At 43.4% G+C, this 22,362-nt stretch overlaps 1 protein-coding gene across 7 annotated transcripts in view; it reads right to left on the bottom strand.

The window, feature by feature from the left end:
* Window positions 1-22,362, bottom strand: part of ptprz1a (protein tyrosine phosphatase receptor type Z1a) — a 176,175-nt gene that overhangs the window by 27,866 nt on the left and 125,947 nt on the right. For 6 of the 7 annotated variants that reach the window (XM_021322752.2, XM_012874937.3, XM_021322754.2 and 3 more), the window contains 3 exons: window positions 13,551-13,636; window positions 12,907-12,992; window positions 306-326 (listed from right to left, as the gene is read on the bottom strand). In XM_021322752.2, the coding sequence (XP_021178427.2) occupies window positions 306-326; window positions 12,907-12,992; window positions 13,551-13,636 (193 nt within the window). The remainder of the gene's footprint in view (window positions 1-305; window positions 327-12,906; window positions 12,993-13,550; window positions 13,637-22,362) is intronic. The other variant, XM_021322753.2, reaches the window with a different exon arrangement.

Below are 22,362 nucleotides of genomic sequence, written 5' to 3'. Positions count from 1 at the left end.
GCCAACTTATTTTAATCTTTAGGTAAGAAATATATTAAATTACAACATTTGAATGTTTTTAATATTCATATGCTTGAAAACGATATCCATACACATATGCTGTTGCGTTATAGCAAAGATATGAACAATACTCATTAAACAAATGAGCACTATTTCGGAGTAAAGAGCCCATCTCATATCTCTTACAACACAGAAATGTTCTTATTAAAGGCATTTTGTTTTCTGAGACAAGACAAAGTCACATCCAAGGTCTGAAGCAGAATTTGTCAGTAAACACACATATAGTCTGGAGCAGAGCATCTTACCTCATAACTGTCTTTCATTGTCTAATGAGGAGTGTGAGGAAGCAGCAGGCACCCCGGACATTTCCATGACAACACAGGCAACCAGAAAGGTGCAAAATATGCAATTACAAGACAACACAAAAAGAAAACTAAAACAACACAATTTGATGTCAGGGTTACAAACAAAGTTACTGCCAACCGAAGGGAAAATCAACCCAAGACATAAACATGAAAAAATAAAGAGCATGTTCTTCTTCTACCATGCATGAATAAATTTATGTGTGCTCACTTGCCTGAGTATGTTTTATCAACCCTGAAATATTTGGCTGCTCTTACAGGTCCTGCCTGTCTGTGGTCATGTTCATGCATGTGCACATATACCAGCTCTAATAGCCTAATTACATCATTTTACTTTCACCCTGTAGAGACATAATCATTTTATTAAAAAAATCTGAAAAAACACAAGATTAACACACAACAGCCCATGTGATCTTTTGCAGAGAAACAAAGTTGGTCATTCTTTTTTTTATACTGAAAATCATCAAATTCTGCTACTTGTACCTTCTGTTTAACTCACTAACTGCAATTGGCACAAAATGCTCTCAAGCAGTGGTTGTCAAAGTCTGCAAACCAAGAGACTGCCCTTGAATTTTGGGCTACTAAAAAGATTCTGTTTTTCTGAGCGTAACCCTATTGCCTTAGATCTTCTGACCATGGGGTAGTCTTCTGGGGTAGTCTTTAGTGTCACAGGTGACCTCAGTCATGGCCATCAAAATACAGTAATATTCATTTTAGAGAGAAGCGCTTTCCTCAAACTGAATCAAGTTACTATGATTAGTACATAATACAGATATGTTATTATAAATCTCACTTGTGAGATTGCACTAAGGGGTCATGAACATTGTTACTGTCTGTTTTAATTGATTTGCTTTAAAGACCCATTACAGTGTTTACGGTAATTCAGGGTTGTCTTATTGATTTATGTTCCAAAATTTCAAGTGTCGTGTTTGCTTTAAACACCTAATCATGCACAATTTTCAACCAACCTCATTTTATCTTAGAAGTTTTTATTAACGTATTTGTTTTAATATGTTTGGACAAATTAAAGATAGACTGGGGTTGTAAAACTATTTTTACAATAATATCCATCGTATTTGCACTGGCAGAAAAGGTCAAGTTGAACATGTGTACCTCGTGCATAGCTCATGTTTTGGGCTTCATGTATGTTTAATGCATTAGCAAATTATCAGTATTAAAGCCAAAGTAAGAATGTTTTGGGCTTTTTTTAATAATAAGCACTGATTCCACTGTTACCATTTTACATATGTTTAACAAATAATCCATAGAGTCAAAAAGAATCAATCAGAAAGTATTTGCTCTTCAGTAGAAACCTTGTATGTTTAAAACCATTCCTGTATTGTAATTATTGGATGAAAATGGCCGATCTATAAGCTCATAATGTGTTGTGATGTGTTGAACTAATCAAGTTTCTCTACACCAAAGTCTATACACCTGCAGTCATGGAAATAAGGGAACACCGGGATTCATTGATTTCATGGTGTGAGCCAATACTTTGGCAATGTGGTGTATCAATCTGGTTATTATGCAAAATAACCGATTAAGGTTACTTGTTTTATAAATTGTAGCGCTTGTACAGCCTGTCAACCTGGATTCCAATTTCCATTACATAATTTAGTAAATAGCAAATATTTTCTTAACTAAAAATTACTAAAACTAAACTAAAACCTTTTTTAGTTTTCATCAATTACAACTATCACTATTTTTATGGTAATGAAAAATATATTCAACAAAATGTTCCAGTTCAACAAGAGGTGCATTATTGCTGTCTAGGCTACCACGATAACGGAACAATAATAAAATCTACTGGGTTGCCTTAGATAGGAATTATTTTGACCAATCAGTATAATCTGATTGAATTTGACTGTCATGATTTGTCTTTGGATGAACCCGGACACAGCACACACACACAGAGCTAGTCCTTAAAGTGAGTTTATTGAACAGGTTGGAAGGTGAATGGCAAGAGGAACCAGAGTCTTTATGGACGGAGATGAAGGGTGCAGAAGCTGGCTGACAGGAGGAGTGCGGGGAGACTGACCAGGGAGGAACACCGGAGCTAAAGACTTGAGACCAGGGTGGAACACTTGAGACCAGAATATCAGAACCGGGAGCTTGAGACTGTGGAACAGCTGCTGGAACTAGAGAAGGTGGAATCAATTCGTTGGAACTTGAGAACGTGGAGCAGCTGGGGAAACTTGAGGACGTGGAACAGCTGCGGGAACTTGAGACCGTGGAACAGAACTTGAGACAGTGGAACTGCTGCAGAACGTGAGACCGTGGAAGTGAACTTGAGACGGTGGAACTGCTGGAGAACGTGAGACTGTGGAACTAAACTTGAGACCAAGGAACTGCTGCAGAGCGTGAGACTGTGGAGCTGAACTTGATACCGTGGAACTGCTGGAGAACGTGAGACCGTGGAACTGAACTTGTTGGAACTTGAGAACGTGGAGCAATTGCAGGAACTTGAGAACGGAGTTGAGAACTTGAGTGGAACAGAGCTGAGCAGAGTCTTAGGGAATGACTTGAACAAAAACCAAGTTGAAGAAACGTCTTTTGGTTGACTGTAACAAAAAACTGAGCTGACACTGGATACTGGCAGGAACTGAGCAGGAGTGTCCCCCCCCCCCCCCCCCCCCCACAAGGCCGGACACCGGACGGCCCAGAACCTCCCACACTGGGTGGGCGGAGGGGGCCCAGGAAGGTGGGCAAGAATCAGGCTGAACACTGGGGACCAAAGAGCCAGCGAACACGGGGAACCGAAGGCTAGAGAACATGGGGAATCTAAAGCTGAAAACTCGGGGAACCAAAAGGGCTAGAGAACATGGAGGACCGAAAGGGCTAGAGAACACGGAGGACCAAGGGCTAGAGAACACGAGGAACCAAGGCCTAGAGAACACTGGGGAACCCAGAAGCTAGGGGACACGGAGGAACCAAATGAGGCACACACTAGAAAAGGAAACAGACGCTCGACAGCGCCAAAGGGAAGGAACAGGCGCACAACAGCGCCAAAGGAAAGGAACGGGCGCAGAACAACGCCAAAAGGGAAAGAACGGGTGCACGACAGCGCCAAAGGGAAGGAACGGGCGCACGACAGCGCCAAAAGGAAAAGGACGGGCGCACGACAGCGGCAAAGGGAAGGAACGGGCGCACGACAGTGCCAAAGGGAAGGAACGGGCGAGCAACAGCGCCAGAGGGAAAGAACGGGCGTGCGGGAACGCCAGGGGAACGCCGGGGCGCAAGGGAGAAACTCGCCAGGGCGTGAGGGAAACGCCAGGGCGCTAGGGAAAAGATCGCCAGGGCGTGAGGGAAACGCCGGGGCGCTAGGGAAGAAGGATCGCCGGGGCATGAGGAAAACGCCAGGGCGTTAGAGAAAAGATCGCCAGGGCGTGAGGGAAACGCCGGGCACAAGGGAAGAAATTGCTGGGGCTTGAGGGGAATTTCTAAAATACCAGGGACCAGAGGGCGTCCTAATACGCCGGGAACACGAAATCTAAGCACTAGGAGTCAGAGGGCGTCTTAACACGCCAGGAACACGAAATTTAAATACTAGGAATCAGAGGGCGTCCTAACACGCCGGAAACACGAAATCTACAGGGGTCAGAGGGCGTCCTAACACGCCGGGAACACGAAATCTACAGGGGTCAGACGGCGTCCTAACACGCCGGGAGACACGAAAACTGAACACTAGGAGACAGGGGAACAGAACAGCGACACCTGGGGAAAATACGCGAAATAAAAACCACGGAGGGCTAGAGAGGACTAGACTAACCTAACTGGGCAAAACTAAGACAAGGAAACAGGAGAAGTGAAGCGTAGGGACCTTGGAAAGCGCAGGGACCTAAAAGAGCGCGGGGACCTTTCAAAACACAGGGACCTTTTAAGAGCGCAGGGACCTTTTAGGAGCGCAGGGACCTTTTAGGAGCGCAGGGACCTTTTTAGAGCGCAGGAACCTTTAAAAGCGCTGGAACCTATCCAGCGCAGGAACCCAGAGAGCGCAGGAACCCAGAGAGCGCAGGAACCCAGACAGCGCAGGAACCCAGACAGTGCAGGAACCCAAACAGCGCAGGAACTAAGACACAGACATTAAGGGGATAAAACAACAAAACTAGAAAAACAAATACGGAACTAAGACCTGAATTAACAAACTTGACAGGGATCCACAGGGCTAAACAGAAAACTACTGGGCCAAACAGGAACTGCAGGGGCTAAAGCTGCACCAGAACACTAGGAAGGGGACCAAAACCTAAAGACAAAATATAAAACAAAGCAAAACAGGGAGACGAGGGCAGGTGCAGCTAAACTGATGAAAAACTACATAACTAAAGCTAGAAAATAGAACACAAACAACAGAAAATCTAAGGTAAAAGCTAGAATTCAGAAGCAAAACGCGAAAGACTAAAGGCAAACCTAGAACAATAGAACTGAGCTGAAAAGAAATAAAACCCAAAGCAAAACAGAAACTCAAGTAATCTAAGCAGAACAACAAACCGAAACTAAAGAACTCTAAGAAATCTAAGGAACACTGAAAAACTCTAAAACCAAAGAATGTTAAGTGACTGAAAACCCCACGGCCAAATTAACTCAAAACAACAGAAACTAGAAAAACGCTGGGCAGCATAGTCTAGACATGCTGGGCAGCGGCAACAGTTACGCTGGCAGCGGCGACTTGAAGCGCCGGCTTTAATTGCTGGGCAGCGTCGAGGGCGGGCCTCGCAGAGAGCGATCCCGGAAAACACGAGGAGAGGCAGGGCGTCGCCACACAGCGATCTGGGCAGGACGAACCGGAAGCGGGGTATCCATGAAGTCCCCGAGCAGAGACGGAGCTGATCCTGCCAGCTTCTGCACCAAGCTCTGTGTGTGCTCGGGTTCATCCTTTTGGCCGGTCCGTAATGTCATGATTTGTCTTTGGATGAACCCGGACACAGCACACACACACAGAGCTAGTCCTTAAAGTGAGTTTATTGAACAGGTTGGAAGGTGAATGGCAAGAGGAACCAGAGTCTTTATGGACGGAGATGAAGGGTGCAGAAGCTGGCTGACAGGAGGAGTGCGGGGAGACTGACCAGGGAGGAACACTGGAGCTGAAGACTTGAGACCAGGGTGGAACACTTGAGACCAGAATATCAGAACCGGGAGCTTGAGACTGTGGGACAGCTGCTGGAACTAGAGAAGGTGGAATCAACTCGTTGGAACTTGAGAACGTGGAGCAGCTGGGGAAACTTGAGAACATGGAACAGAACGTGGAACAGCTGCGGGAACTTGAGACCGTGGAACAGAACTTGAGACCGTGGAACTGCTGCAGAACGTGAGACCGTGGAAGTGAACTTGAGACCATGGAACTGTTGGAGAACGTGAGACCGTGGAACTGAACTTGTTGGAACTTCAGAACGTGGAGCAGTTGCAGGAACTTGAGAACAGAGTTGAGAACTTGAGTGGAACAGAGCTGAGCAGAGTCTTAGGGAATGACTTGAACAAAAACCAAGTTGAAGAAACGTCTTTTGGTTGACTGTAACAAAAAACTGAGCTGACACTGGATACTGGCAGGAACTGAGCAGGAGTGAACACTACGGACCGGCAAGCAAGAACAGACTGAGGTGAGTATAAATAAGGGTGGAACCAGGTGAAAGCAGTTGAAGGTTAATTGCAGCCTGACAGGTGGAATTAATTATTCTGAGCAGCGAAGGGAGAGAGGCAGCGAAGTTCAGACTGCAGCCTACAAGCTGCATCCTGACATTGACTTTGGAAAGTTCTTTGAGATGACATGTTTCATGAATTGGTGCTATATAAATAATATCGAATTGAATTAAATTGAAAAAGCGTCCGAAATGAGTTTTCTCCGTAGTGTGTCTGGGCTCTCCCTTAGAGATAGGGTGAGAAGCTCAGCCATCCGGGGAGGACTCAGAGTAGAGCTGCTATGCTACTCCTCCACGTCGAGAGGAGCCAGTTGAGGTGGCTCGAGCATCTGGTTAGGATGCCTCCTGGACGCCTCCTTGGTGAGTTGTTCCAGGCACGTCCCACCATGAGGACACCGAGGGGAAGACCCAGGACTACGCTGGAGGGACACGCAAGGAGGGCCATGGGGTTTCCTCGGAGGAGCTGACCCAAGTGGCTGGGGAAAGGGAAGTCTGGGCCTCCTTACTGCTGCTGCTATCCCTGCGACCCGACCCCAGATAAGTGGAAGAGGATGGATGGATAGATGGATAATAAAAGCTGTCATCAGGTTGTGTCTGGCATGCAATCCGACCTGTACACAGCTGATGAAGATGCACCTGTTCACTGCCCTCGATGCTCCATGTTGCCGGTTGTTTGCTCCGGTTAAACATGTTGTCTGATTGGAGCAAACAGGACAGATTATCCCTGACAGGAATTGATTCAGAAACCATCTGGTGCAGCCCCGGTAACAACCTGTGGAGCCTCTCATATTGTAACAGCTTTGATTAAACACAGGTCGTGGCAGCTGACACACTGTGAGATATTCTTCCTAAACATCTGGCAGATATTGTTTGCAGGTTATGTTTGGTCGCAAGATGCTAAAAATGGCTGTCCTTGAACACGTTTCATTGTGTGATGTAAGACCGCAGATTTAGAACCCTGACCAAAGATTTCAACATAATTTTTCCACAGTCCTCGTCTTTTGTTTGCGACAGCCAAAGTTCGCACAATGTGTACGACTATAAAAAAGCAAGATGGCGGCGCACTCGTCTACAGATTGTACCGACCGACGAAACTGGACTTTATTCCACCTGATTTACTCAGGAAGCCCAGACGTCCCTCTCCCTGGCCACTTGGGCCAGCTCCTCCGGGGGAATCCCAAGGCGTTCCCAAGCCAGCCGAGAGACATAGTCCCTCCAGCATGTTGTGGGTCTTCCCCTGGGCCTCCTCCCGGTGGGACGTGCCCAGAACACCAGGAGGCATCCTTACCAGATGCCCGAGCCACCTTAACTGGCTCCTCTCGACGTGGAGGAGCTGCGGCTCTACTCCGAGTCCTCCCCGGATGACTGAGCTCCTAACCCTATATCTAAAGGATAGCCCAGACACACTACGGAAAAAACTAATTTTGGCCGCTTGTATCCGGGATCTCGTTGTTTCGGTCACGACCCAAAGCTTCTGACCAAAGATGAGGGTAGGAACGTAGATTGACCGGTAAATCGAGACCTTCGCCTTTTGGCTCAGCTCTCTCTTCACCACAACGGATCGGTACAGTGCCCGCTTCACAGCAGACGCCACACCAATCGGCCTGTTGATCTCCCGCTCCATCTTCCCCTCATTCATGAACAAGACCCCAAGATACTTTAACTCCTCCACTAGGGGCAGCACATCCTCCCCAACCCGGAGGAAGCACTCTACCCTATTCCGGTTCAAGACCATGGTCTCGGATTTGGAGGCACTGATTTTCATCCCGGCTGCTTCGCACTCGGCTGCGAACCGCTCTAGTGAGAGCTGTAGATCACGCCCTAATAAAGCCAATAGGACCACATCATCCGCAAATAGCAGAGACGCAATCCTAAGGCCAACAATATGGATTCCCTCAACACCTTAGCTGCGCCTAGAAATTCTGTCCGTAAAAGTTATGAACAGAATCGGTGACAAAGGGCAACCTTGGTGACAAAGGGCAACCAGTCTGCCAATCCAGGGGAACTGCCCCCGATGTCCACGCAATGCTGCAGAGCCACGTTAACCAACACAGCCCCACAACATCCAGAGCCTTAAGGTACACAGAGCAAATCTCATCCACCCCTGGGGCCTTGCCACCAAGGAGCTTTTTAACAACCTCGGCTACCTCAGGACCAGAGATGGGAGAACCCGACCCAGAGTCCTTAGGCTCTGCTTCCGCAATGGAAGACGTGTTGGTGGGATTAAGGAGGTCTTCGAAGTATTCGGCCCACTGACGCACGACGTCCCGAGTCGAGGTCAGAAGCACACTACCCCCACTATAAACAATGTTGGTACCGCACTGCTTCCCCCTCCTGAGATGCCGGATAGTGGACCAGAATCGCTTCGAAGCTGTACGGAAGTCTTTCTCCATGGCCTCTCCGAACTCTTCCCATGCCCGAGTTTTTGCCTCGGCGACCAGCCGAGCTGCCTGACGCTTCGACTGCCGGTACACATCAGTTGCCCGGTAGGACTCCTCCTTCAGCTTGACGGCTTCCCTCACCGCTGGTGTCCACCAGCGTGTTCGAGGGTTGCCGCCGCGACATGCACCGACAACCTTGCGGCCACAGCTCCGACTAGCCGCCTCAACAATAGAGGCACGGAACATGGTCCATTCAGACTCAATGTCCCCCGCCTCCCTCGGGACGTGTTCAAAGCTCTCCTGGAGGTGGGAGTTAAAGCTCCGTCTCACAGGGGACTCTGCCAGACGTTCCCAGCAAACCCTCACTGCTGAGGGTTGTAAGCCCAATTGTAATAAACCCAATTGCTAGTTATAATCATTAAATGCTGGCAGCCCATAATCACAATCATTTGAAACATTTTTCATTGTTGCTTTCCTTTGATTAGAATAACGTATTATCAATTATAATGTCCAATTATTATTATTAATATTCATAATCAATAAGGTTACGTTGCACAACACTGGAGACTTTAGTGAGCATGTTGAATTTAAAGCTGTACTCCCCAAGTTCCATAAATTCCCGACCAGAGGCAATAGTATAATAGATCAAATTTACTGCAACATCCCAGGAGCATATAAAGCTGCTGCTGCTGCTGCTCCTCACTTTAGATCATCAGACCACATCTCTGTGGACCTGATCCCTGCCCACAAACCATCTGAAGAACCAGACCTGTTATCAAAACCATTCAGGTTTGGACTGAAGAGACCTGCTCAGCTTTAAAGTTTAAAGAGGACGCTAATTTAGGAAGGTACACATCATCTGTGTTATATTCACATCTGCGCTGATGCTGTCCTGAAGAAGGCCCAACAACGGCTATTCTTCCTCAGAAAACGGAGACGGACTGGACTTTCCACTAAACTGCTAAAAAACTTTTACATGACAACAATATAAAATGCTTTATGTCTTAGCACAGGATTTCCCCCTAAAAATGGGGTAATCCTGGGGGTAGGTGTCGAGGTGGGTTGGGATCCAACCTACTTGGGCAATGCCCTATTTGCCCCTCTCCCATCAGGCAAACGTTTCAGGAACATTAAATCCAAACAGCTTCTTCACAAAAGCTGTGAGAGCTATCACCCCCTTCTGAGACCACTGAGTCTGTTACACACCACAGTACAGTGAAAGCATATTAGCACACTCTAACTTATCAGGAATGTTTTATTACTCAGTTCTCTATATAAAGGTTTAGGAATATTGCACTGAATGTACTGCAGGCATGAATGTCTAATCCCGGGGTGTCAAACTCATTTTGGTTTAGGGGCCAAATTCAGTTTAATCTGATCTGAAGAGGGCCACACGAGTAAACTCATTGAAAGATTAAATTGAACTAATAAAAGTGGACTTGTTGAATTTTATATTAAATGAATTTCACTTTTACACAATATGTTATGAATAACCTCAGCGTTTTAAAGAAAAGTATGTGCAATTTCAACAATACTTTTAATCAGTTAAACATTTACTTGTGCATTATGCATAAGAACTGATCACAGTGATTGTACAATGTTGAAAAACATTTATTCACATTTTTTGGAACTTAAAAACACTGTCCTGCATGACAAAATACATCAAACAGATAAAAATTAAGAAATTATTTAAAATCAATTTTCCGCATCTAAAGCTCAGTGCTACCATCTACGGATTAAAACACAGCGCCCCTCGTGGACAATATAGGAACTGCAGATTTTCAATTAAATTAAGTACATGTTTTTTTTTTCAATAATTGTTTTATCATTCTCTTCCTTTTATCTTCTCTTTCACATTTTCTTTTTTTCTTCTTGTTCTTCCTTTCCTCTCCTACTTTCCCATTGTAGTGTCCATATCATTTGAGATACTCCCTGCATGAATCATTATAAAACTATTCACATTCATGAATCAAGAGGAACACCATGGTAAAAGCAGTACTGCTCCACTTGTGAAAGTCAAATCTGATGAGCTCTTTTTGGCATTAAGACAACAATTTATATTGCCACATTGCCAGACAGGACACTGAATTTTTTTTTAATTTTTTTTGAATAATGGTAATGCGTTTAGCCACCGGGCCGGACTAAATTGTTCGGCGGGCCGGAACCGGCCCGCGGGCCGTATCTTTGACACCCCTGGTCTAATCAAAGAAGCAATGAGTGATTAGTTCATACTGAGCCCGGTTCTGCCGGAGGTTTTCCTTCTCGTTAATGGGGAGTTTTTCTTCCCACTGTCGCTTCATGCTTGCTCAGTATGAGGGATTGCAGCAAAGCCATGTACAATGCAGACGACTCTCCCTGTGGCTCTACGCTTCCCCAGGAGTGAATGCTGCTTGTCGGGACTTTGATGCAATCAACTGGTTTCCTTATATAGGAAATGTTTGACCAATCTGTATAATCTGACCCAATCTGTATAATATGATTGAACTTGACTTTGTAAAGTGCCTTGAGATGACATGTTTCATGATTTAACGCTATATAAATAAAACTGAATTGAATTAAATTAAATTAATTCATGCAACAACACAGCAATTCATATTATTTAAAAACGACTCGATACGAGTCTTAGCAGACCCTAAACACTATTTTGCACACTTGTGCTTTAGAGGAAGTGGGTTTGGTTAATGTAGCTTACTGAGTTTGTTTCTATATATTTTATATTGTTTGTGTGGATCCTGAGCCGGTATATGTCTGAAAAATAAATTCACCACGGTAACATGCAGTGACAATAAAAGATTCTTAAAACTAAGATGGCTACCAAAAACAATATTCCTGTGGATGAGTCGGTCTGGGTGTGGCATGTGTGGGCCCAGCTGGACTCCAGTGGGCATCCCCCACTCTTGATCTGTTAGAGGTTCTGAGGGGATCTCTCCTGCTTGATGCTGGGCAGATTTACTGTCTAGGATTTGGGCAAGTGCTGAGCATCCATGTGAACCAGGTCCTGGGCTTGGCACTGTGACAACATTTTTCTAGACTTCTTTTAGGTTTTGGGAAAGGAATAGACACCCTCTAAATATTTGGGTAACACATGTCATAATTGCATTTTCCCCACTGAGAATGTTTAATACTTTTTTCCAATGTTTTTTTAACGAAATCCCTGTGACTACATTGCATTCATATGTAAAATCCTGACAATTTTGTTGCCGGGAAATGGCCTGCAGCTCCAGCAGGTAAAAGTCGTTGCACTTTGGGACAAATTACGATCGCTGATTGGTCAGTTGGTGGTGAGCCTCCAGGACTGATTGACAAGTAGCGTTGCATCAATTTATTACACTGTCCCCCAGTATGCTACAAGAATGGCTGAATGGGATGGAGTAGAAAGCTCTGCAACCTGGAGGGGTGTGGGTGTGAAGTGCCTCATTTAGATTTAGATGAGCACCAAAAGTTGACACACCTCAAAACAGGAGTAGAAAAAGGGGTTGTTGTAAACATATATATAAAAAATTTTGTATATCTGGAGCATGTAACAAAAGTAATTTCCCTCTGGGATTATTAAACTATGTCTGATTCTCATTCTGAGAGCTACAGCCATGATGGAGACAGAGCAATGCATTGCAGTACCACTTTATATAGATCACAAATGAATGATTTAAATGTAAAAATTAACTATTGAAAAGCATGATACATTCTACTAATTGAATCCAAAAGTAAAAAAAAAAATAAAAAGCTAACTTTTTGTCCAGGATAACTAGAAGGGAGCGTAAGGTTATCATGACTCAGAGCATTGCTGGGAGCCTGCAGCCAAACTTTATTGGACACTATGTGCTTCCTATTGGTAGCTAATGACTCACTGCTAGAAGATATTTTATTATGGAAAGTGTTATAGCCAGTATCAAACTGCTATTTTTCTAACTCACGATATCAGCTACTAGCTTTACTACACTGGTAAAACTTGAAGCTATACAGCCAATTACTTCATGTACAACTGACTTGAAATCTGGGAAAAAAGTGTTCAGATTGGTAAATGTATCACAACAAGCTTAGGTTTAACAGTAATGAAAGATAACTTTGATTTCACAATAAATTCCCATCATCATCCTCAAAATGTAAACTCTGAAGTCTTTGGGTCAATATTGTCTTCGGTGGCAGTTTGAGAGCAACACTGGACCCTAGATTCATTTTTGCATCAGTGAACAGAAGAGAGACAAGTGACATCCTGTTCACAAGAATGAAGGTAGGCTCCTCACAAGCACATGTGCAGGACTGCATCAATCACTGTAAATACAGGCATTTTGACCCTTTTAAGGTGAGAGTGCTCTATGGTCATTTTGGGGATCAAATCGCTTATAAAAATATAGCATTTCATTTCATGCCATTTGTATATAGATCAGTTATGATCACAACATTACTATTGGTCAAGTAAGGTTGCAGTCATACATCATGGTTTTGTGATTACATCACAACGCTACCAGTAACACCATGCCTTAACATATCAACTGGAATCAGACAAAGAGAAATGTTTTTGTGTCATACCTCAAACTCTGAATGGAAGCCCTGAGTGCTGTGAAGTTCAGCAACATGTTCGACAAAGTCCTTCACCGGAAAAGCGGTGTCCTCATCTGGAAGACAGGAAAACCAAAAGTAGCATTCAAATATTTTTGGGAAAAAAAACAAAAAAACTATATCTGTTTGACATATAAAACATTTTTGGGAAAATGCATGTTAGTAAATTCCTTCCCAACATTAATATTTTTTTCATTGTTTTAATTTTGGCAAGAACCCTCCAGCCCTATATAACAAAATGTTTAGGAGCCTTTAAGACAAAGAAGACAGATTGGAGAAGACACCAAAATGATTGGCTAGATTAGATTTCATCTTTTGTTTAAACAGAGCTAAAAGAAGTCTTTTTATATGTGGAAACTTTTGGTTTTATTAAAACAGCTGTTATGGTGGGCTTAGTGGAGAAACGTCTATAATGCAACACAGACATTCTATGGTTCAGAAAATGTGGTGACATGTAAGTTGATAAATGCAATATATAGTATTTAAAAGCATTTAAATCTACAAATAATATTTTTGCAACAACAGAAATTAGATTTAAGTTTGAGTTTTTGTCTGATGATGAAATTCCAAAACATTTTCATACATATACACTTGTGTGTGTGTATGTGTGTTACCAGATGTTAATCCAGCTGTAGACTGCGCGATGACTCGAGGTGATGATATGCTGTTAATGTAAAAGTGAGCTGTCTGGAAACACATTCTGTTGAATAGAAGGAATTGGGATGAATGGTTTGCTTTATTTTGTTGAACACATGATCCATAGAAAGTAAAGGTAGAGATGCTTTGGCTCCAGGCATGTTTGAACTCAGAAAAAACTGCTTTTACAATCAACTTAAATACAGAAAGAAAAAAAAAACAACACCAACACCAAAGCAACAAAAGTGCAGTGAATCCAAAAAGGCCTAAGATGCTTTTGTCTTCATGTGATTCTGCGTTAGCCCAGATTTTGTCACAACATGGTAATCTTCACATAAACACAGGAAAAAAGATGTTCTGCTAATCCTCAACATGTTTTTAAATGGATGAGGCTGCCTGTAATGAACATGTGAGATCTTAGCTAGAAATGGACATCGCATGGAAAGGCGGCTGAGTCCAGAGATTAACAGACGAATGCTTAGAAGAACGAAGGCTCACAGCTTCCGATGACCGCCGGCGATAGAGAGCTTTTAATTCACTGGGCTCATTCCTTGCTTTAAATCCACCAGCACATCTAAAACTGATCTGTCTCTGGTCAGTTTTATTTAGGCAAAATTACTTTTTGGTCAGTTCTCCCACCCAAAGGGACAAGAACAACGCTCACCGGGCAAAGTTAGACATTGACTAAAGATATGCAGATATTTTCTGATAACAAAATAGCAGAAATAATGTTTTCATGTTTTTCAAAACACAATTTTCTTCTGCATTATATGAAACTAATCAGACTATTTTCTAGTAGTTACTGCACTTAGAGATACAACAATTAACAAAATATTAGGAGTGCAACAAACCATTCAGCAAATTAGACAAGAAAATTAACATTACCGGGTGCCTAAGAACAACACCGGTCGTCCCCATAGAATCCCCATTTATATGTTTTCAACAAGTAAATATGTGTGCCTGTATTCACAAAGATTCTCAGAGTCTCTTTTAGAGAGGTTCTATATTAGCCTGAAAATTCTTACCTAGAAGTCTGAGCTTAAGAGTGATTCAGATGCTGCTGAGAGCGACTCTGAGTAAGGACATCACAGAAATTTTTATTTTAGTGAGGAGGTGAGGTTAATCCTGTTGCCAGGTGTGATGCTGTCTTTTAAGAGCTGTGATTGGTTGATAGCACAAAAAAAAAACCACGCCAACAAATGGGTTCCTAGTCATCAAAGTAGAGAAATTAACCAATTAGACTGGATTAAGAAATGTTTAACATGTTGATGAAACTTAGCAAAATCAAATAATTGCATCAAAATGTTTGAACACACCTCATTTACGTCCTCATCATCATTTTAATTTGCTTGTTATGTTTAATCGCCAAACTGGTCATTTTACTACATCTATTTGACATTAATGTGCACTCAGATGTCATTTTACTGGGATTACCTGCTTGTATAAGGCGGTTGGATTTGGCAACTCAACCGACATAAAATGGTGAAAAAAAGGTGGAAAAAAACTGAGGAGCAGCACCTCTGTCTAGACAGCTTTGAGAGGAGAATAGAAGACTGTTGAAAGGTAATGGGTCCCTGGATCACGGTGCAAATAGGCCAACTCTGAAGCACATTGCCACAGTTCAATGCAATATCTTTTCTGCAAGTCTGGGCGCTTTTATGCACCAGCCTGGAAAGTGAGAAGCGCTCCGTGCTGCAATCAAAAGCCAGAAAGGAAATGGCACCACAAAAGGAATCTTCTAGATGACCGTTTAGGCTACTGACATTATCATATACAAAACAGAAAATACTTTCTCACCTCTTACCTTGTCTAGAGTATATATTTATGTATATATTTTTCTCCGGCTTTTTAAAATTATTATTGAGAGCATTCCTGTCAATAATATTACAAGTTATTTGTGCTATATTCTTTGTACATTTCTTCAATATTTTTTCATGATTACTCAATATTTTTCCTATTATTTAGTTATACTCAATAAAAATTAGGTTGCTAGAGCCGCACATCTAACCTGTTTGGCTGCTGAAAATAATTAATTTGTACATATTTATTATAGGCACCAGCACCCCTCGCGACCCCATGAGGGATTAAGCGGTTTGGAAAATGGATGGATGGATGGATATACATATTTATTATAAGTGTTTATCTTATCTACATAATTCAAAAATACTTTATTAATCCCAAAGGTAAATTAAATGCTGGTGTAACTGTTACAGGAGTGTCTTCGACGAGTTGTTGTAGATGTTAATGGTTGCAGCAGGAAGGATCTCCTGAAGCGGTCTGTCTTAAAGTGGATCTGGAGAAGTCTAAGACTGAAGACAGTTGCTGTTGTACAACAGTCTGATAAAGAGGATGCTCAGGGTTGACCATAATGTTTTTCATATTATGAAGGATTCTTCATAAAATTAATATCATCTCCAGAGGTTCTAGAAGAGTACGCAGAACAGAGCTGGGCTTCTTTTTAAGCTTGTTGAGTTTCTTTAAGTCAGTTGCTCTGATGCTGCTTCCCCAATAGATGATAGCAGAAGAGATGACACTCTCCACAACAGACCTATAGAAGATCTGCAGCATCTTGATGAAAACTCTGAAGGACCTCCGCTTCCTCAGTAAGTACAATCTGTTGAACCCCTACTTGTAGACAGCTTCACAGTTTCGTCTCTGGTCCAGTTTGTTATCCAGATGAATACCGAGGTATTTATACTACTCTACCACCTCCACAGGTGGATGGTAATCCTGTTGGTTCTATTCCTGTTTCTCCTGAAATCAATAATCATGTCCTTAGTTTTATCCACATTCAGAATGAGATGATTGCTTCCACACCATGCCACAAAGTGGTCCACCAGCTCCCTGTACTCAGGTACCTGTCCATCTCTGATACATACAACGACTGCAGAGTCATCAGGGTATTTCTTCAGATGACAAGAGTCCGTCTTGTACTAGAGGCCTGCGATTACAGTCCCCTGTGGTGCTCCTGTGCTGCTGACTACCTGGTTAGATACACAACCCTTCAATCTCATAAACTGTGGTCTGTTTGTCTTTTAGTCTCTTGTCTAGGAGATTGTTGAGGCCACTGCCTCAGTCTTCTGGAGCTTTTGACAAATAAATCAGACTCTGTTGTGATAAATGCACTGGAGAAATCAAAGAACATGATCCTTACAGTGCTGTCTGCCTTGTCTAAATGACAATGGGTTGGTTGAAGCAGGTGTATAATGGCATCTTCAACTCCAACTCCACGGCGATAAGCAAACTGCTGGGGGTCCTGACAGTTGCTTGTCTGCTTAGAGACCCGAGGCTCAAGGGCACACCACCCCCAGCAGGATCCTAACCAGGGTATAACCGATCACAGTCCTCCTGTCCTCCTGGGTGAGCCAGCACACAGCTCCAGACACCGAGAACCACCAATGCACCAACCAATGCACCAAGGAGCCCACCATCGGCAGGGAGCCTGATGGGGGGATAGGCTCCACACTCAGTGGAGACCTGAGATGTCCCATGAGAAGTGGCAGACCAAACTCAACCTGACAAAAAGACAAACGCATAAACACAGGCTTGCAGTCACATTCACACATTCCTAATTTACACATGCAAACCCTCATAGCCACACATTGACACTGTACATACACTTGTACTCACCACACACATCCTATACTCCCAGGTCCAGGTACCAATGTCCCAGATGGGCATCCAGACCCCAAACCCGGGAGGTGATCTCTATCACCAGGATAGAGAAAAGCAGACCACCTGAGCCACAAGCTGACACCAGGGCCAGGCTCCTGCCTAACCTGGGCAAACACGGTCCATACCCCGAAACCAAACCAACCCCAACAACCCGGAACACATCCATCTAGTGACACAATTCAAACGAGCCAGCAAACCAGAGCCCACTCCACAAACCCGGATATGATCAGACCAACCTGTCATGAGCAATATTGTGCGTGCTGTTAATTGCCAGGAGGACTGTGATCGGTTATACATGAAGGAAACAAGGCAGCCACTGGCCAAAAGGATGGCCCAGCACAGAAAAGCAACATCATCAGGCCAAGATTCTGCGGTTTACACTTAAGTGACTCTTTCAGGGACGAAGATATTCTCATCCTGGATAGGGAGGAACGTTGGATTAAAAGAGCAGTAAAATAAGCTATTTTTGTGAAGAGAAATTGCTCATCATTTAACAGGGTGGAGGCCTCTGGTGTTTGTGTTAAAGGCATACTATGCAACATTTTTCAGTTAATTAATGTGTTCCATACCGTTTTGGATGATTAAATGAGTCATTTCAGGTCGAACAAAGGTTTTCTCGGCCGCCCTGGTGGTCTGTGGGGGAAATATCGCACTTGCAATTGCAAGAGCCCTCGGCCCGCACACACAGGCTCAGAAGTCTCCTGCAAGACCGCGAGAGTCGGTCTTGCTTTACGGCTAGAACTACATGTGTTTTTGCCCTGCCATTCACTATATGCACTCGCGAAAGCAACAACAAAGAACCGCGTGTTAACGTCAAATAAATATGCAAGCATATCGAGTTTTATTATTATTATTATTTTTTTTTTTTTTTTTTTTATGTTGGCGAGACGGTACCGCGGCGGCTGCGGCTTGGCGAGGCGACGGCCGCGGCTTGGCGAGGCGGCGGCGGTAGCGTGTTAAAGGCACGCCGCCTCGCCAAGATAGCGCTGCAGGAAGCTTGATGTTCATACTTTCACTGTGTTAGTCATTGTTTGTACTGCCGTTTTTTCCACTTTTCGTTGCGTTCGCCTGTCTGCTAAGTTCAAAACAACCACGCCTGGCTTGACGGAGAAACCAGAACAGCTGAGCATCTTTACGACAGTGCACTTTTACTTTCGCCCTCTGGGGGGAGCCTCGCTGGAAAATCAACCCCGGTTGCACAGTATACCTTTAACTAGTTAATCCCACTCACCAGTTGTATTTAAGTTCCAGGTTTCTGTTCCTTCCTTGTTGCATCATTTGTTTTCCATCCCTGTTCCTGAGTTTAGTGTGCTTCAGTTCCATTAAATATTATTCTCTACAATATGCGCCTGCGGATGTCTTGCTGCCGCTTTGGTCCTTCATCACAATGCTTGGCATCCAGGTCCAATTGTCGTCTTCTTACAATGCTGGTATTGTAAGTATGCCATCAGTACTAACAATCGGCCGTTAAGCTGATGGTCCTCTCTTGCATTTGAGAAACCAGTTTTGATGGTCACCGTTAACCTTGTTGATCCACTATGCGAAAGGTACTGCTTATAAGGCTGATTTTATATGTAACTCCTCAGACTGAAGAGGTCTCTTAAAAAGACGAAGCAATAAAAAAAGAATCCATCTAAAGGAATTACTAAGTTTTTCTTTATTAAATCAAAAACTAAAAGACTTAAAATCAGCTTCTTTCCCAAAGCTGTAAGAGCTATTATTCCCATAATCTGTTCCATGTTTAAAAACATGCTGCTGGATCCACAGGTTCAAGTAAGTAAAGTTTATTTATTAAGTGGCTTTCACAGACAGAGCAATCACAAAGCACTGTACAGAAAACCAATAAAACAACACTTAAAATAAAATAATAAAACTAGATAAAACCACAATAAAAATATAAACATTCAACACAAGACCTGTTAAAAAAAGAACAGCTTTTGACTACTTCTTAATAGGGACCACAGATTCAACTAAACGTAGCTGCGGAGGTAGACTGTTCCACAGCCTTGGTGCCACAAATTGAAAGGCTTGGTCCCTCTTTGTTTTTAATCTGGTAAGTGGAAAGACTAACAGAACCTGAGCTTCCGAATGAAGGGAACGAGCAGTGGTATATTTTGTAAGAAGATTACATAAGTAATCTGAGACCTGGTTGTTTAGTGCTCTGTGTTAGTGAAATAATTTTAAAACAGACCCTGAATTCAATTGGTAGCCAGTGTAAGGAATATAAGATGGAGGTTATATGATCTCGATTTCTGGAACGGTTCAAAAGTCTAGTCGCAGCAATTTGTATGGTTTTGAGGCGTGAGAGTGAAGATTTATTCAGCTCAGTAAACAGACAGCAAACAGACAGACAATAATTTAAGCGCTATGGCACAAATGCGTGTATTAATTTTAAGACCCCATGTCAAAGTTTAGGAAATTTTCTATAAATTAAAGAAACAGGAGCAAGAAAGAGATTTCACATGCGAGTCAATGTCCAGTAGAATTGAAAATTACACCAAGATTTCGGATGCTGGACATTGTAGTTGGAGCCTGACTGATTTTAGAATGAAGTGCAGGAGGCGCTATAATCATTGTCTCAGTTTGTTTGGGCTTTAAAATGAGGTAATTGCTGGAAAGCCAATCACTGATCTTGGATAAACAGTGGACAAGGTTGGACAGCCTGTCCAGATGATGAGGTTCAAAAGACATATAAAGTTGAATGTCATCTGCATAAAAGTGATATGAAATATCAATTTAAAGATTTATTGGCACCAGCTAAAAGAAACACATAAAAGCAAACAACAAAGGCCCCAGAACCAACTCTTGTGGAACCACACAGGTTAGAGAGGCAGTTGTGGAGGTGTACTTGTTTGCCAAAACAGAAGATAAGACCAATCAAGAGCAGACCTAGAAATACCATCTAAAACCCTCAACCTATTTAGTAAAATGTTATGGTCAATGATATCAAAGGCAGGGAAGAGGTCAAGTAAGATAATTACAGTGTCATGAAGCTCAGAGACAGGAAGACCCAGAATTCAACCAGACAAAGAGGTTTCAGATAAAGCAGGATTTAATTATTAGTTATCGGCAAAACAGTGGTCAAAATCATAATCCAAAAATTATACAAAAATGGCAGTCCAAAAACTCATACCAGGAGAAGGCAAACTTAAATGATCCAGAGGTAGATATAACAGGCAAAAGGAAAAACGTGGAACTTAAACTCACCAGAGGCTTGACATGGAAAGACACTATAGACATGACAAGAACTGACGATGAACTGGCCGGGAAGTGGCAGAGGAGGGAGGCTTAAAAAGGCAGGAGAACAAAGGAGAGAGAGTGAGCCAATTAACCATAAACAGGTGGATGTAATCAGAGGGGGGAAAGAGGCTGCAGGAGGAACCAAGCTGACAGAAAACACATGGAAAGGAACAGACACTAGACCAACCCTAGAACATAAATAACCACGAAGAACGAACCTAAGATAGAAGATAAACTAAGACTACACAGAGCACCGAAGGGAGATCAGAACTAAATACAAAGACCGGGTAAATTAAAACAGTACAGAAGCTGAAGAATCTAAAACCAGACAGAACAGAAACAAAACCTGAGGTGGAAGACAAGACTAGCTGATCAAATGATAAACGTAAACCAAAACAAAACCCAAATCATGACATACAGAACATTTCCCTGAATCAGAAGCCATTAAAAGATCAATATAAACCTTTTAAATAACTGTCTCACTAAACTGCCGTTTTCTAAAACCAGACTGAAACTGTAGTAGGGATCTGCATTGACTTTCTCCAGTTTTCTCCAGCAAGTTATTGAAAAGGCAGCTTTGAAATTGGCCGATAGTTACCAACAATGCTAACATCGAGATTGGGTTTCTTCGATAACGGAGTAACTTCTGTGTGCTTAAAACAAGATGGGACACAACCTTGACTTAATGAGCTGTTAATGATTGACAGCAATCATGGACCAATGCTGGTGAGACTCCCAGACAAACAAGAGGGAGACAGACTCTCTAGAGAACATGATGAGAGTTCCACAGGAAGAACAGATGGTTTGAAAGAGTGTGAAAGAAGCCATCTTGGTTAAAAGAGAAAAGCCATTACTTAAAGGATCCTCAGTGTTTACAGCTCAGTCCTCCAACACTTTCCAAAGAGATCACATGAGCACTCTCATGATTCAGGTGACCAAGTACTCCACTCACACCAAGCAGTAGAGTAGTTCCCGCGTGACGTCAGCGCTACATCCGAGTCCCGCGGGTAGGCAAAAACAGTACTGTTCTCGTCTACTACATGACAAAACGGGTGATTTAGAGCGTACTTTTACTTTGCTTATTTTTGGAATCTAAACAATGCCTACGACTTGTTGTGCTCCCGGTTGCACAGAGAGGCATTCCAAATCGTTGGATGTACGTTTTTGTCGTTTACCGAAGGAGGAAGGACGAAGAAAGAAATGGATATTTTCAATGAAAAGAGCGCAGGCAGACACTCCCAATGGACTGGGGGAGCGATCATTCTACGAGAGAATTTGCAGTCTACACTTCATCTCCGGTAAATACAACTTAATTCTGCTCTAGTCATTGTTCTACTTAAATAGCGCCGGAGGGGAGGTGGCGATCGCTACACGGGCCGGAGACGCAGCAGCAGCGGCTGCTTCGCCCGTTCACGGGCTGCGGCAGCAGAAGCCAGCGGCTGCTGCGTAAACACTACACGGGCCGGAGAAGCCGCTGCTGCAGCTACAGCAGCTGCTGCTGCTATTACGCCCCCGTTCACGGGCGCTAGTACTTCTGTGTTTACGCTGCAATGTCGCCGACACCGCCACCCATCTGCTGAGACGCGGCCTGTGTCCGACGCCGCTTTGTGCTGTTGCACAATCATGTGTGAACAACATCCATCCATCCATCCATCCATTTTTTGACCTGCTTAATCCCTCATGGCGTCGCGGGCGTTGCTGGAACCTTTTTCCTGATATAAAATATTTGTAGCCGTCCAGTGGTTTCATGGCTTTCGTGCTCTCTCGTGTGCGCTGGCCTGCGTGTTTATAAGGCAGCTGTATGTGTCGTGGTACGGAACCCTTGGCCAGCATTTCACAGACTCGCTCCGTCCCTTCAGGCTTTTGCTGTGTGGA

This window comes from Fundulus heteroclitus, chromosome 2 (genome assembly GCF_011125445.2).
Source record: "Fundulus heteroclitus isolate FHET01 chromosome 2, MU-UCD_Fhet_4.1, whole genome shotgun sequence".
NCBI classification, from domain to species: domain Eukaryota; kingdom Metazoa; phylum Chordata; class Actinopteri; order Cyprinodontiformes; family Fundulidae; genus Fundulus; species Fundulus heteroclitus.
The sequence above is the reverse complement of the archived record's forward strand: the minus strand, read 5'-3'. Positions and strand labels throughout refer to the sequence as shown.